Source organism: Tupaia chinensis, unplaced genomic scaffold, assembly GCF_000334495.1.
Source record: "Tupaia chinensis unplaced genomic scaffold, TupChi_1.0 Scaffold000147_1, whole genome shotgun sequence".
Taxonomy (NCBI): Eukaryota; Metazoa; Chordata; class Mammalia; order Scandentia; family Tupaiidae; genus Tupaia; species Tupaia belangeri.
In genome coordinates, this window is record NW_006159617.1 from 6,729,625 (window position 1) to 6,740,985 (window position 11,361).

Here is an 11,361-nt window from a genome sequence, read left to right on the forward strand (position 1 = left end):
CTTTCCAAAACAGTTGTGTAGCAGCTCACCATAAAATTCATATATCATCTACACAAATATACTGTAATATATTTAACAAGTCAGAAATAAAAACAAAGGCATGAAGAAAAAAATATGTGTGGGTCCCTTACTATAAGAAGGCCAAGAAATATATTTAACACATCTGAACCTGAATTATGTCATTGCAAAATTTTTTTTTTTTCTTTTGAGAGAGAGAGACATTTTTGCTACAGGGTATGTGCACTTGCTGGAGAGGCAGAGAGAAACAGAGAGCAAGAAATCGCTCCCCCAACTAGGGGGGAAGGTGGCCACACCACAATCTCTTCCATTCTCCTTTTGGGATCTTGGGCACCACACACACATGCCTGGTGTGAGTTTTAAGTCGCTGGGTACAGGACCCAAATCACAGTTGACTATGTGGGAGTTTAGCAACATAACCATTATGCCATCTGCTGGTCTCAAAATATATTCTTTGAAAAAGTAAAAATTAATTTGCATGGTGGGGTGGGAGGGGGATTGCGGCAGGCTTGTGAGCTCACCAGAAGCAGTTTGAGCAGCACCCCTCCACACCCTCCATGAGGCATGGCCACATCACAATCCTTCTCTATCTCTCTTTCCTTTTGGGATTTTGGGCATGTACACACAGAGAATCCTTATGTTTCTCAAGCTGCTCATCTGGGACACCAACTGTGTAGTAAGCCATGTGGGGTCCACCTGCCCTAACTAAAACTTTTAAATCACTTTATTATATGACAAGCACTGTTTTAAGAGTGTTCAGGTTATTAACTAACTTAACCATCAAAACCCTACAAAGAAAATATTATTTACTCTATGCCATTTTACAGATGAGGAAACCAAAGCAAAGAGAAGTAGAGTAACACACCTAAGGTCACCTATTTGTTAAGTAGTCTAGCCAGGCTTTGAATTCAGAAAAGCTAAACATAGGTGAACTGCTTATGACTTTCAGGAATGAAGACTCTAAGGCCCTGGAAAATGGTAGACACTACCTATGGTAGGCAGAATCCTAAAATGGCTACCAAGATTCTGTACCCCACTACCATCCCACCACTACCCCACCTGCATTACTCAAACACTAATCTAGACACTGTTGTGAAGGAATGTTACAGATGTAATTTAATTTTACAGATGTAATTTAATTAAAGTACCTGAATCAAGTGACCTTAAGACAGGGAGATTATCCTGGGTGAATGTGACTTAATAACAACCAATTAATAGGGACTTGCCTTTTCCTAAAAAGTTTTGAAGTACAAAAGAAATCAGACATGATCGAGATTCTCCATCGCTATAAAATTAGTTTAACCCTGGTTTATGTGTATTGAGGGGTGGAACTCAACTCTATACTGACATTGGGAGAGGAAACTGATCCCATTTCTGGAATAATCTCTATTTACCCTGAGGAAATCATCAGAGATATGGGCAAAGATTTATTTATTAAAATAATGCCATGGTACTATTTATAACTATAGGCTAGAAGTAAGCAAAAGCCTTCAAATTGTGATAGGTTTGAATAAAAACACACACATGTGAAGGAACATTTTATGATGCCACATAAAAACAGTAATAAGGATCTTAATTTGAGGGGTAATGGAGTGGGGCAGTGGTTGAAGTGCTGGAGTTCCACATGGCCAACCATGGTTCAAATCTTGGACCTGGGGGCTTGCTTTCTCACTTTCCCTTTCTCTCTCTCTGGTCAAATTTTTAAAATTAATAATAACAACAAATAAAATAAGTAATTCTTAAAAAAAAAAAAGACCTTAGTTTTTTATTTGCTAGAGGGGGCATGTGTTCACAAAAGAGAGAGAGAAGGAAAAAGAACCCCTAACAAGGTATAGTCATGCTGCAATCCCTTCTCCTCCCTTTCTCCATCCTATTGGCATCCTGAGCACACATACCCAAGTGTTTTTTAAGCCACCTGGGCCTGGATTCAAACCACACAGTTGGCCATGTAGAAGCCAACTGCCTTAACCACCAGGCCATGGAACCGGCTTGATAATAAAGATTTTAATCAGAGTTCATGAATGGGCTGTAGGAGTTGTCTACTCATGGTTTTTCTGTGCATTTTTCTTGAGAAATGGTCCAAAAGCTTAACCAGAATCTCTGATGTAGAAGAATATTCAATGATATAACAAAATTATAGGTAACTTTTTGAGAAAAAGGGGTAGGTGACAAAAATTACCAAGGGTGGACAGGTACAGGTGATTTTTATTTCCTTTAATAAGTTTTTTATTGTTTACATAAACTTCTTCAATGAACATGCATTTTTATACTTAGAACATAAGTTTAAAAATTAACAAATGTTCTAATAACTTCAAATTCTTTAGTGTTTATTACCAGTTAAAGTCAACCAAGTTCTTTTGGAAAAAAAGGTAAAAGAAATTGAAAAATTACTGTATTTATATAATGTTTGGGCTTTTAAAACTGTTACCATGAAAATTCTAAACAAATATGCAAACCAACAAACAAAAATCATCACGGGTAGAGAAAGGAAACACAACTGGTTCTAAACAGCACATCAAAGTACAATTACATGAAATAGTTTCTCCCTCTAGTGGAGAGAGTTAGAACATATCACACATTTCTGAAAAAATATTCTCTTCCCCATTCTTGTTTAAGAAGTATTATAATTCATGCGCCTTTAAGGAAATATGGAACCAAACAGTTGGAAAGTAAAGTCATTCAATATTCTACTACTTAAACATAACTAAGATCAAGTTAGGGTAACTTTCTTTCCTATCATATCCCCCTACTCCTTTAATGCATTAACAAGTTGATTTGGGGGGAAACATAGCTCAAATTATCTTATGTATCCAAATTTATGTTAAAATTTTTTCATTGACACATGGATCCTGAACTTCAGCTGTGAAATATTGCTTTCAGGGACTTAAAATGAAGATTTTCTGCTGAGACTTCCCCCTCTACACTCATTTCTACTCCTACACACTGTCTAGACAGGTCCCAATGAACAGGATCTAAACATCTGAATATGATTAGGGTCACAATAATCTTCTATTCCCACTGATTCTGATGCATAAAGAGTGAAAATGGAATGGAAGAGAGATTGCAGATCACCTCCGCCTGTACGCCTCTGAATGCTCAGATTGAACTTCAAGAATTAGGGAGAAATGCACCATCCATCGGATGACTAGAAATCACAGCAGGGTCACAAGAAATATAGAAAAACAAGAAAATACCTCTCCTCCAAGGAAAAATAGTAATTCCTCTTCATCTTCAGAAAGTACGATGAAATTCATGGAAATGTCAGATAAAGAATTTAGAATTTTCATGGTGACAAAGCTCACAGAGATCGAAGAGAATAGAGACAATGAACTGCAAAAGAGGCAGGGGAAAGAAGCTAACGAACTCCAAGAGGTGAAGAAATTCTTGCGAGATCTAAAAGAGGACATTCACACTATAAAAAAAAATCAAATGGACCTGTTAGAGATGAAGACTAAAATACAAGAAGTCAAGTCCCTTGAAAGTATTAAATGCAGACTAGATCATACTGAAAATCGAACCTCAGATGTAGACGATAGAATTGCTGGCCTAGAAAAATCCACCACAAAGACTGAGAAAATTGCCCCAAAAATGAGAATATAAGAGAAATACTAGATACCATCAAACGTCCAAACATCCGGATAATTGGTATCCCAGAAGGGGAAGAGACTCATAAGGGCATTGACAATCTATTCCATGAAATCCTGGAAGAAAACTTTCCAAACCTAGAGAGGCATTCAAAGATCCAGTCTCAAGAAATACAAAGGATCCCACATAGAATCAACCCAAGATCTTCTTCAAATCACAGTATAGCCAGATTGACCAAAACCATGGACAAAGACAAGATACTAAGATGGGCAAGAGAGAAATGTCAAATTACCTACAAAAGATATCCCATCAGGCTAACAGTGAACCTCTCATGGGAAACAATGCAAGGAAAGAATGGGAAAATATATTCCAAGTGTTAAGGGAAAAGCAATTTCAACCAAGAATACAGTACCCAGCAAGATTATTCTTCATATGAGAAAAGACAAGAACATTCTCAGATACACAAAACCTAAAAGAATTTACCAACACCAGACCAGATCTCCAAGAAGTTCTTTTTTTTTTTGGAGAGGTTTTTGCTATAGGGCGCGTGCGCTCACCAGACAGACAGACAGAGACAGAGAGACAGAAAACGAGAAATCACCCCCCAGGGGGGATGGCCACACCGCAATCCCTTCTCCTCCATTCTCTTCTCGGGATCTTGGGCACGCACGCACACGTGCCCGGTGTGAGTTTAAGCCACCAGGTCTAGTACTCAAACTGTGGTCTACTACGTGGGAGTCCAGCAACATAGCCATTATACTAACTGCTGGTCCCAGATCTCCAAGAAGTTCTGCAGGGAGTGCTATACCAGGAAAATTAAATACAGTAACACAGAAATAAGAGTTCAAAAACTAAGAAAATGGCCAACTTAATCATGGGGACAAGTCTGGAGTTGAATATTATATCTCAGAATATTATTGGGAAGATTGGACCAAAATAGAAGATAGATTAAGTACATGAGACTGAACTGGTGAAATAGAATTTTATGACTTTTGACTAAAACATTGCTGATTTTCTTTTAGGCTTTGTTTTCTGGTTTCAAGGATTTTTGTCTTGTCTTGAGCTGCCGATAGGTTCATGTACCTACTATATGAACAGAATCCTAACCTGTTTCCTGACTTTAAGTTCTAAGCATAGTTCCTTAGTATTTCTTTAATTTATTAAAGCTAAAACTGCTTTTCTTGAAATTAAAAAATATAGAAAAAAAGACATAATTAATGATTGTAGTAAGCTATATAGCATCAGCTAGGTGCTACCTCATAGTATACTCATTCTACTCAGAATTTCATGCCTAATGTCAGACATATATTCATAGATATATCAGCTGAGCTTGCTATTGAAAGTAGATTATTTAAGAAATTTTGTGAATCAACAAAATGTGAGGGTAAAAAGAAACAGAAAACTGAGATAGTGTGGGAGGAGGGTGGGAAATGGCAGAGGGTGAGAAATAGGGCGAAAATATATATATATACACATATATATGAAACTAGAAATGGAAAATTATTGATAACATATATGATTAAGCCACTAAGCAGTATATTCTGGATGGGAAATCACATTTTGTATGCCATGACAACGCTCACTGAAGGAATATAAACTGATTAATTAAAAACAAAAAATAAAAATAAAAAAATTTCATTGAATCAAACATTTCTCATATGGTCAGAAAATTCATAACTTTGACTTCTTTAGTGGGCTATAAAATATCTCATTGAGTGTGTTCATTCATTCTCTTAATAATTCCTTTTTGATCAAACATTTAGATGGTTCCCAATGTTAAGAACCATTTCTATGCATGAAGACTTTCTTCTCTTCCCACATAGAATAATTATGTTGTGATAATTAATTTAAGTCAAAATGAAGATTCTTAAGGCTTTGAGACACTACGTTCCAATTGCTTTACAAAAGATATCTAAGGTTGTTATACTGGTATCAGTAACCAAAGAACTGATTACCTGTATGTATTGCCTCTATTGTAATTATTGGCTTAATTTCTCACTTAAAGGGCAAGATAGTTGAAGAAGGAAGTATACTTATTAAATATTTATCCCTATAATCTGTTCCTACAACAAAGCGATCAATAAATATTTGCTGAAAAGGGCTGACCCACAGCCTAGCAGTTAAGGGAACTGGATCCCATAAGGTTAACTGGAGTTAAAATCCTGGCCCCAGTGACTTAAGAAACAAGCAAGGTGTGTGTGTGCGTGTGTGTGTGCGCATGCATACCTGTCTAAAATCCCAATGACATGCAGAAAGGAAGAAATACAGTATGACTACCCCCCACTGGGGAGTCTTTTTCTCTCCTTTCTCTCTGTCTCTCTCTAGTGAGCACACGCATATTCTGACAATTAAAAAAAATGATAAAGAAAATCACTGCTGGGACCAGCAGTTGGCATAATGGCTATTCGCTTGACTCCCATGTAGTTGACCGTGGTTTGAGTCCTACACCTGGTGGCTTGAATTACGCCAGGCAGGTGTGAATGCATGCCCAAGATCCTGAGAGAAGAATAGAGGAGAGGGGATTGCAGCATGGCCAATCCCCCTGGGGCATGATTTCTTCCTTTCTGTCTCTCTCTGTCTTTCTGGGAAGCGCATGCGCCCTATAGCAAAAACATATCCAAAAAAATGTTTTATTTAATAAAAATAAATTTAAAAAATAAAGGAAAGAAAATCATTGCCAATAAAGCTTTTTGTGTGTGTAAAAATAGAATGTGTGGGCCAGCCAGTGGTATGGTGGTTAAGGTGACATGGAGGTTAAAGTGGATGGATCCCACATGACCAACTACATGGTACAAGTCCCAGACCTGGCAGCTTGAAAAACACGCCAGGTGCTTATGCATGAATGCCCAAAATCTCAAGAGGGGAATGGAGAAGAAGGAACTGCAGCATGGTCATTCCCTTTGAGGGTGACTTCTTACTTTCTCGGATTGAGCACACACAACCTATAGCATAAACTATTGGGTCACTGGAAAAGTCATGACGCATTCTTAAGTAGGAAAACAAAAAACAGATTTTCCTGACTAAGAAAATATTTTAGTTTGTATAACAAATTAGATGGGTGATCACCTACTCCTGTGCCTGAAAAAGAGGACAGGATTCTTCCCTTTCACACACCGGTGAGAGCTCTAAAATGTGCCATAGTTTAGTTTGTTTTATACATATCATTAATTTTAATTTAAAAAATGTAAATCTGGGGAACCAGCAGTTACCATAATGGCTATGTCGCGGGACTCCCACGTAGTCGACCGCGGTTCGCATCCCGGACCTGGTGGCTTTAAACTCACGCTGGGCGCGTGTGCGTGCGTGCGTGCCCAAGATCCCGAGAGGAGAATGAAGAAGGGATTGCGGTGTGACCATCCCCCCTAGGGGGTGATTTCTCGCTTTCTGTCTCTCTGTCTCTCTCTGTCTGTCTGGCGAGCACACGCGCCCTATAGCGAAAATCTCTCCAAAGAAAAAAAAAAAAAGTAAATCTGGGGCAGATCGTTATGTGGTGGCTGGATCCTTCATGGCAGACTGTGCCGTTTGAGTCCCAGACTCCGCAACTTGAAAGACATGCAGGGTGCATGTGCATGTATGCCCAAAATCCTGGGAGGCGAACGAAGGAAAAGGGACTTCAGTGTGACCACCTTCCCTGAGGGATGCTTTCTCACTTTACCTCTCCCCTTTTCTGTCTCTACCACACAGGCCTTGTAGCATTTTTCTTTAAAATATAAATCTCGCTTCCTTTTTGGAAAACCAAATGGTGATTTCCACAGTCATTTCTATATCTGTCAAGTTTTACACAAAAAGAAAATCATATTAAATAATTTTTAAAAATTAATCATGGACTTGGTAACACAGACAAAACACATAGGTGCCTTTAAAATGGTGTTTCCCTTACAATCAATTCTTAGCTCTGCATTAAGGTTGAAACAAGTTTGTTTGTTTGTCCTTCTAGGTTTTGCTAGAGGGCACAAGCACTTGCCAGGGCTGAGGAAGAGGGGGGAAGTGGGAGAGGGAGGCGGGGGAGAGGGAAAGAAGGAAGGAAGGAAGGAAGGGAGGAAAGAAGGAAAAATGAGAAATCAACCCCAGGGGGATGGCCATGCTGCAATCCCTTCTCATCCACTTTCTTCTCGAGATTTTGGGCATGGCTGGAGTGGTATTCAAGCTGTCAGGTCCAACATGTGAACTACCGTGCAGCTGGCCACGTGGGATCCAGCACCTTAACCTCCATGACACCTGCTGGCCCTAAAGTACAATATTTTTGAGGTACAGAAATTCGTTATAAAAATGTTTTCTTTTCTGTCCATTCAAACACAGAATAACATCAAATGTCAGGAACATTAAGCAATATAATGTAGCTTTTTAAATGTATGTTATAAAAGGAAAATATAAATATTAAAACCTTTTACTTTACATTTATTAAAAATGAAGTTACATTTTCCTCGTACAAAAAGAAAGTTCAGCTAGAACTGCTGATTTTCTGCTCTGTAAAATAAGAGCCCTGAATCAACTGACAACATTCATTCAGTATTCAATTTGAGTGCGTCATATGATTATTAAGATTCTCCCTAACTCTAATATTCAATGACTCTAAGAAAGGAAAATATATTACTGATGACATGTTTTGATTTTTATTTCTTAAGAGTTCAAACATCCTTCTTTCTCATTGTTCTAAGATAAAGATAATACCAAATTCGGAGAGAGGAGAATAAAGAACCCTTGTGCAAACTGGCCGGTGTCATTTCAGAATCAAGCTTTCACAGACTACACTGGACCATCAAAAAGTTCACGGAAAATGCTATGATTAAAAAAAAAACTAGGCATGAATTTCAAACTTTTTTTTTTTTTTTTGCCTCAACATAAATTTATACTTTAATTCCATTTTTCTACTCAGGATTTTGGGCATGCATGCACATGTGCCCAGCATGCTTTTCAAACCCCTGGGTCCAGGATTTGAACCAAGGTCAACCATGTGGGCGTCCAGCACCTTAACCACCTGATGGTCGCCACCTGATGGTCCCACCACACAAGACTTCCTAAAGCGCCTTTTACCCTAGTTAGAAACAATCTTATGTCTTTACAGTGATAACTTTGTACCTGTAATGCTTCTTGTTTAAAACTGGTTTTCTCAGGCACTTCATGAACACTTTCTGAAGAATCATCAGCCTCTTCGATTTCTGAGGATGAAGGACTCTCTACTGTCACAGTCACAGGAAAATCTGATCGCTTAATGAAAGAGGACAAGACTGTGTAAGTAATACTCTAAACCAAGTACCAAATATTAAAGACATCTTACCAAAGTGATCTTTCTGAAGTATCAAGTCATCATTTATAAATGTCTTTCACTACTCTGTAGCTTAAAATAATCAATAACAAAGTAGTAAAATGACACTAATTTATTCTTGCTATGTTATATAGAGAATTCTATCAAACATGGCCATAACTCCTATTTATAACTGCTCAATAATATGGCTATATCATTTATACGTTTTTTTTTTTTTAATGCCAGAGGCCAAGTGTGCTCACCAGAGGGAGAGTAACAGACAGAGAAGCAGCCCCCAGTGGGGTATGCTCCTACCACAGTTCTCTTTCCTCCATGGCATCAGGATTTGGGCATGCATACATCCAGGCATGTCTTTTAAGTAGCCAGGGCAAAACATGAACTGCGGTTAGTCACGTGGGACCTGACTCCCTATGAGCAGTATTTCACTACTGCACTATGGGATAAGCCCTTGGCAATTTTATTAATTTTATTACATTTATTTCATATAAACCAAGTGAGAAGCCAGAGTAAACAATTTTTCTCAGATCAACTTTATACTACAAAAGAAAAATTTATTCTCCACCATCAGATGCAAGGAGTCTGGAAGTATAATTTTAGAAAGAAAATCCATCAGGGGGAAACTAATAAAGAAATGGAAGAATGATTAGAAAGTCAATATAGCTGAACCTTCTCATCCTTAACCCAAAGCTAGTGTAATAATAATACAATTCCCCTGTCAAGCTTCACAGCCTCTGGAATGTCATTCATGTGTCATTCATGAGACATTTCCAAACATTTGCAAATAGACCTGGTCACAATCACATAAAAAGTCTACAGATCAAAAAGGAGTGGGGGTGGGGGAACCTGGCAGGTGGTGTGGTGGTTGAAGGTCCTAGACTCCCACATGGCGGACCATGGTTCGAGTACCAGATCTGGCAGTTTGCTTTCTCGCTTTCCCTCTATCTGTGGTCAAATTAAAAAATATTAACAAATGAAATTAAATAAATAAATAATTCTTAAAAAGAAGAGTGCTGGGTCAGGTGGTGGCAGGTGGTAGCACAACTGGACCCACATGGAAAGGGAGCATGTGTGGCCCTAGTGAGGAAGAAAAAATGCTCTAAGCTGAAGCTTTGAAATGGATTTGTTTTGTTCTGATTTAAGAATTGATCTCTCTCTCTCTCTTTCTCTAGCTCTTCCAAAACAAAACTTCTTTAAAAAAGTGAAGGACATTCTTGAGTATGATAGCCCCACATGCTAGGTCAGAAAGGTTGTCAAAGTCACGTCACTGGGCAACAGCTGATTTGAAGGCTGGAGAAATGGCCTGTCTGTAGAAGCCACCAAGCCTGCAGGCGTGCATATCTCCACAGTACACCATGACACTAGGACAGCAACCTGGCAAGTTTCACATAGATTTACTTCAGGGAGGGAGATGTCTTTTGTAAGGCTTGTTGAATATAAAAGCAGAGAATGTACCCTTCCCTCTCCAACCCCCTACATATACATATAACTACATACCTGCAACTGATTACATATATCACGAGTTTTGATTAATGGAAAGCCCCTAAAGAGATATCAACAAAATAAATTACATTTTTATACAAATGCACCACCAGTTAACCCCAGGAAATAAAATTTACCAGTATTATGCATACTATCCATACAGAACTTGTGTATAGAAATAAACAACCTCAAAATAAAGACCCAAAAGTTCTTATCTGAAGAGAACTGAGCAGAAGTGAGCACAGTGTTCTTGTGGTAACTCAACTGCTGATATTCATTTAGTTACTATGTTCAGGATAGCTGAGGCATCTAGTCTGCTTTTTTCAACTGATCATTTTAGTCACTGTCCAATTTTACAACACCTTACAACCAGGATGGACTTGGGATTAATAATAGTCCCAAGAAGAAGACATAAACTACAGAATTACAAGACTAAGATATAAAGACTGGGGCCTCAGCACTGCAGTTCATGCAATATTTCTCACCTATATACCTGGAGGTAATTTCAGTCTCCTCTTGACTCTCACGAAGTTAGTTTGTTGTGACACTTAAGAAATAATTTGAAACTCCTAATTATTTTTTGGTTTCCTTTCTTAAAGGACTCATTAGGCAGAAACCATTGTGTGAGTCAGCCCTTTGCCCCTATAGAGACAACCAGAGAACTCCCACGTTTAGAAGTGCCAAAATAAAGAATTCTGAATGAGTAAAAGGGAAGAAAAACACTCCACCTGCTCCTTTTTGCACGTTCTGCAGTACGCCATGGCAAGAAACCAGACACACCGGGCGGCAGAGGTTCGGGAGCATAATATTCTTTACCAAGAGTGTGTTTTCTTCCGCCACTTACAGGTTTCTTTGTAGCCAATCCTGTGTTTGAGAGTGTTAAACAGAAAGAATCAAGGTGCACTAATGGTCTACAGGTTAATTATCATGTATGCATATTCTTTTTTAAAAAAGAATTGTTTTATTTAACTTTATTTATTTACTTACTTAAATTTGACCAGAGAGGGACTGGG

The 11,361-nt window shown here is 38.3% G+C and overlaps 1 protein-coding gene across 4 annotated transcripts in view; it reads right to left on the reverse strand.

The window, feature by feature from the left end:
- The window catches only part of CEP78 (centrosomal protein 78), a 51,994-nt gene that overhangs the window by 17,667 nt on the left and 22,966 nt on the right, over nucleotides 1-11,361 (reverse strand). For all 4 annotated transcript variants that reach the window (XR_003548913.1, XM_006145486.3, XM_006145485.3 and 1 more), the window contains exons 9-11: nucleotides 11,077-11,212; nucleotides 10,364-10,409; nucleotides 8,683-8,811 (exon numbers count right to left, since the gene is read on the reverse strand). Coding sequence is in view for 3 of the 4 variants with exons in the window: in XM_006145486.3 (XP_006145548.1) it covers nucleotides 8,683-8,811; nucleotides 10,364-10,409; nucleotides 11,077-11,212 (311 nt within the window). In the remaining variant the exon portion in view is untranslated. The remainder of the gene's footprint in view (nucleotides 1-8,682; nucleotides 8,812-10,363; nucleotides 10,410-11,076; nucleotides 11,213-11,361) is intronic.